The 4,018-nt window shown below is 36.0% G+C and overlaps 1 protein-coding gene across 1 annotated transcript; it reads left to right on the top strand.

The window, feature by feature from the left end:
• The first annotated feature begins 2,191 nt into the window (after positions 1 to 2,191).
• Positions 2,192 to 2,605, top strand: LOC125494173 (uncharacterized). Its single transcript, XM_057396083.1, has one exon. It carries the CDS (start codon positions 2,192 to 2,194, stop codon positions 2,603 to 2,605), a length of 414 nt encoding a protein of 137 aa, XP_057252066.1.
• The last annotated feature ends 1,413 nt before the right edge of the window (positions 2,606 to 4,018 follow it).

Here is a 4,018-nt window from a genome sequence, read left to right as displayed (position 1 = left end):
CAACAACAACAACAGAGACATCTCCTTCCAATGCAACAACAAAAACAACAACAACAACAACAACAACAACAACAACAACAGCAGCAGCAGGTGATTTCCTTGCATTGGCTCGTCAACTCATGGAGCAGGACAGGACTACTCAAGCTTTTCAAACGGTACTTTTTCTCTCTCCTCTTTTTCTTGTAATACTTCACTTTTCTTCTACTATTATCAATGCGAAACTATGTTGTTATTTCTTGTTAAACTAATACTATCACTAATCTATTATGTACAGAAGTTAATTTCTACTTGTTCATTTTCTTTAATCTGATTCTGCTGCAAGATTAACTTGTTGTGTCCAAATTTTAAGTTGATGTGGATCTTTTATGAAGGATTATTAGGTTTAGTTCTTTAGTAGGATGTAGTAAGAATCCAGGTTAAAGCAATTTCAAATTTAAGCAAAATGAAGGGATATTTCTTGCGAATTTCGGCGACGGTGTATTAGAGCGCTGTAATTAAGTTTTTTCTGGAATTCTTGATAGTTTCATGATCTTATGTAGATATATAGCCTTAAATTGTGTTAATATTTTGCAGTTGATTTTTTGTGTGTCTATGTTTTTGTGTATTATGGACTTAAATTGTGAGTAGGATAAGCAGCACTGCAGCAGCAGTGACATTGTGGTTCTGGAGAGAATTTATAGGCGGATTTTCGTACTCGCAGTTGGTTGTGTGTGTAATCTTTGTGTTCTTGTTCATTGATTTTCTTGGAGGTTAGATCAGTGTCTCTTCTGTCTTGAGGCTAGTAAACTAATTTTCTTTCTTATATCTTCTCATTATTTATCGGAGTTCAAGATGTAGTATTCGCGTTGTGTGCCTGTGGCATGTACAGGATGACTGCAAAGAGAAGGACTCACTAACATATTCAGTGTGTTTGTAGTAATACTTGAATTGTGGAAAAAAAAATTAGTGACATCTTGTTTAATATCAATTTATAATATATGGTATATAATATCAATATTGTAAGAACCGCTAGTTTTTGTGTTCTGCTTTTGAACTGTTCAGTGTTCACTTTGTCTAAGCAATACTGATAATAAGATCCGTAATCTTACGGCCAATCGACCAGATTGGTAACAATAACATAGAGTGGATTTTGGTGACATTTGATTTCAGGGTTTTGGAGTGTTTCTGTGCATGGTTCTTTGCTCCATTCAGCATTTAGATGGTGTTAGATTCATAAGTGTCAGTTCTTAAGGGATCAATCTAACTTGATTTACTTCTGTAACCTAGGGTAAGTGTATTTTTAGCTCAGCCAGATGCTTCCCTTCTGGATGAATTAAATGAGGACTGGAATCAGCTAATTTCTAAGATTATGGGTGTATTACATAATAATTCTTTACCTACTAACTGGACTGGTGTTTGGATAGGCATGAAAGTTATTATACTGTTTGCACAGCAAACATGATATACTTTATCGTAGAAGATCAGATCAATGACCTAGTGGCGGATTTAGGGGTGCCTTTCTGGGCCATGACCCGCCCTGTAATCCAAAATTATACTATCAAATTGATGAAGTGGAGTATCTAAACACAGCCATTTTAGCGCTAGATGGAAGTGTTCGATTTCTTTGAGTCACTAATTTCCATGCTTTCACTTCTCCTCTTAGGTCTAGTGTTCCCCAAGGATGAGCTCTTAAAGAAGTGGGTGAATTTGTGGGTGCACTCTGCAATCCTTCCATCTCCTAGATGTGGTGCGGACTGCGGACTGCAGTGCTAAATTTGTTTGTGATGCTTAGCATCTGCTGCTCCTCTTTGGACTTTGGAGCTTCGCTGTCTATTGTGGTGTGTTGTAACTTGTAATACCTCTAGAATGCCCAAATTTGAGATTATTCTCATTTGCTCGCAGATCCTATTCTAAATCATTAGGACACATACATTATACATATATGTCTGTCTTCAAAATTGGAAGCAATCTTGAGGTGCACATGCTTTACGTCCTGTCTGAAGTTAACTGACACAGGAGTTATTTGTGCTATGAGTGCCCAACAAAAGACAAGGACTTAATCTGTAATATATTCTACTGTGCAATTGACATGAATCAATGTTACTAATGCGCCTGTTTTTTTAAGCTGTAGATATATGATATGACGTGCATTCGTCATCCGGTGTGCATTAGATCTGTATAAGCAGAATGATTAAAAATGTAGGTCATACTAATGATCAGTTTGGTCAATTTTTTGTCCCAATTAGGTTGTTATGGTGTGAGAAGAGAACGAGGACAGGAGGCTGTCTACGATATCTTGCAACGTGCACGTCACCTATATAGGTCAAGTCTAAAGGCGAGTGCAAGTGCTGAAGCTGATCAACTTGCTTCTTTATTTGCTGACTGTGTAATTGCTGAAGCTCAGCACATAGGAACCCAACCACCATCATCCCCCCTACCATTACGCTCATCATCACCAGCACCACCAAGTGTGTCTGTCTCTGAATCTGATTCTTATGAAAAGTCAGGAAGAAAGCAAATTGTGCTCGAAGCCTTCTCGGATGGCTTTAGTTTCATCTGTTTGCGGTGTGGTGATCTTGTTCGCATCCATCTTAAAGGTGAACATTATACATGGTGTCGGATCTAAGTGCATCTTGAGAATATTTGTTGTGATAATGGTCCTGTTAATAACCATCGTAAAGATAAACATAACGCGAGGCGCTTTGTAAAGCTGATATATACAATGTCAACATAAATTTGTTTGGTTTTTTTTTGTAGAAGATGCTATGCTTTGGTTGTATGAGAGAAAAGGATTGCTGCTATATGCTTAGGCGAGGCTGTAGAAGGTGTTAAGTACATCGTTTACAATATTATAGAATTGTGTTTTGTTTCAAGCCAGCTTTGGAATATCTTCAGATTTTCTCACACCGCCTTCCTCTTCATAATTATCCATTCAATGCCTTCATTTGCTCTATACTAATTGCACTTTGCAACTCATAGAGATTTACGGCTTCCAACAGATGATCTAAAATCTTAATGTCTTCATTTATCTAAAATTAATATTTGGAATGTATATGTGGAGACTAATTTAACAAGATCTAATGTGACTATGTTTATCCTAATGTAAGAAGCATGATAGATGTATGATTCCTCTCATATCGTCTTTGTAATATTACCTCACTACTAAGAGCCAACTCCAATATCTTTTCCCTAACCGATCATACCGTATCACAATAGTCATTCCAAATAACAAGTCAAAGTATGTAAGTCCATAACGTGTTGTCATATTAAACATTGTATATTTGTTTGCGTTCTACAATCATATCCATCATAAATGTTGTGACAGATGCAATTAACAAAACAAATACTTAATGATAATTGACACGAGAATTTACATAGTTCACAAACAATGTATTAGCTATATTCATAAGAGGAGAAACGATTTTATTAGGTTTAGGAGAGAGTATAGATGTTAAAATCTAGAGGCGGAGTTAATTATACGGTTTATATAGTACCTTACTAGTTACTAATTAACATAAACAGATGGACCTATATTCGAAATTAAAAGGGACTTAATATACTAAACAATGTATACCAAAAAGTTTGGGAACGTTGCCCCGTAATTCCCACCAGGGCATTTCACCCTTGGAATCCGACTTGTTGATCGGTCAGCGAGACCCCATGCTTGATTAATCCTAGCATTTGATAATTAATTGAAGGACCCTTAGGGTTGCCAACCCTCTTGTTATTGAATTTTCATTGGTTAGAAATACATTAAAACATTATTTTTATATCTTTTCTCTCCTCATTTATTACATACATATCAATATTTTATTCTAATGTGTCTAAGAGGACTGACAATCCTAAGAGTTACTCAAACATTTTCCTTATGGTTTATGATAGGTAAGAAAGAGCGCTGCTCTGGTTTTTGTGCCGGTTTGATTTTATTGATAGTAAGTTTTTCCTTGAAAAATAAAAAAAGAAAGAGTTGCTCAGGTGTTTGCTAAAGATTCTGTTACTTTTACACGATCAAGACCAACAAACAGAACTCCTCTTAATC

Source organism: Beta vulgaris, chromosome 1, assembly GCF_026745355.1.
Source record: "Beta vulgaris subsp. vulgaris cultivar EL10 chromosome 1, EL10.2, whole genome shotgun sequence".
Taxonomy (NCBI): Eukaryota; Viridiplantae; Streptophyta; class Magnoliopsida; order Caryophyllales; family Amaranthaceae; genus Beta; species Beta vulgaris.
The sequence above is the reverse complement of the archived record's forward strand: the minus strand, read 5'-3'. Positions and strand labels throughout refer to the sequence as shown.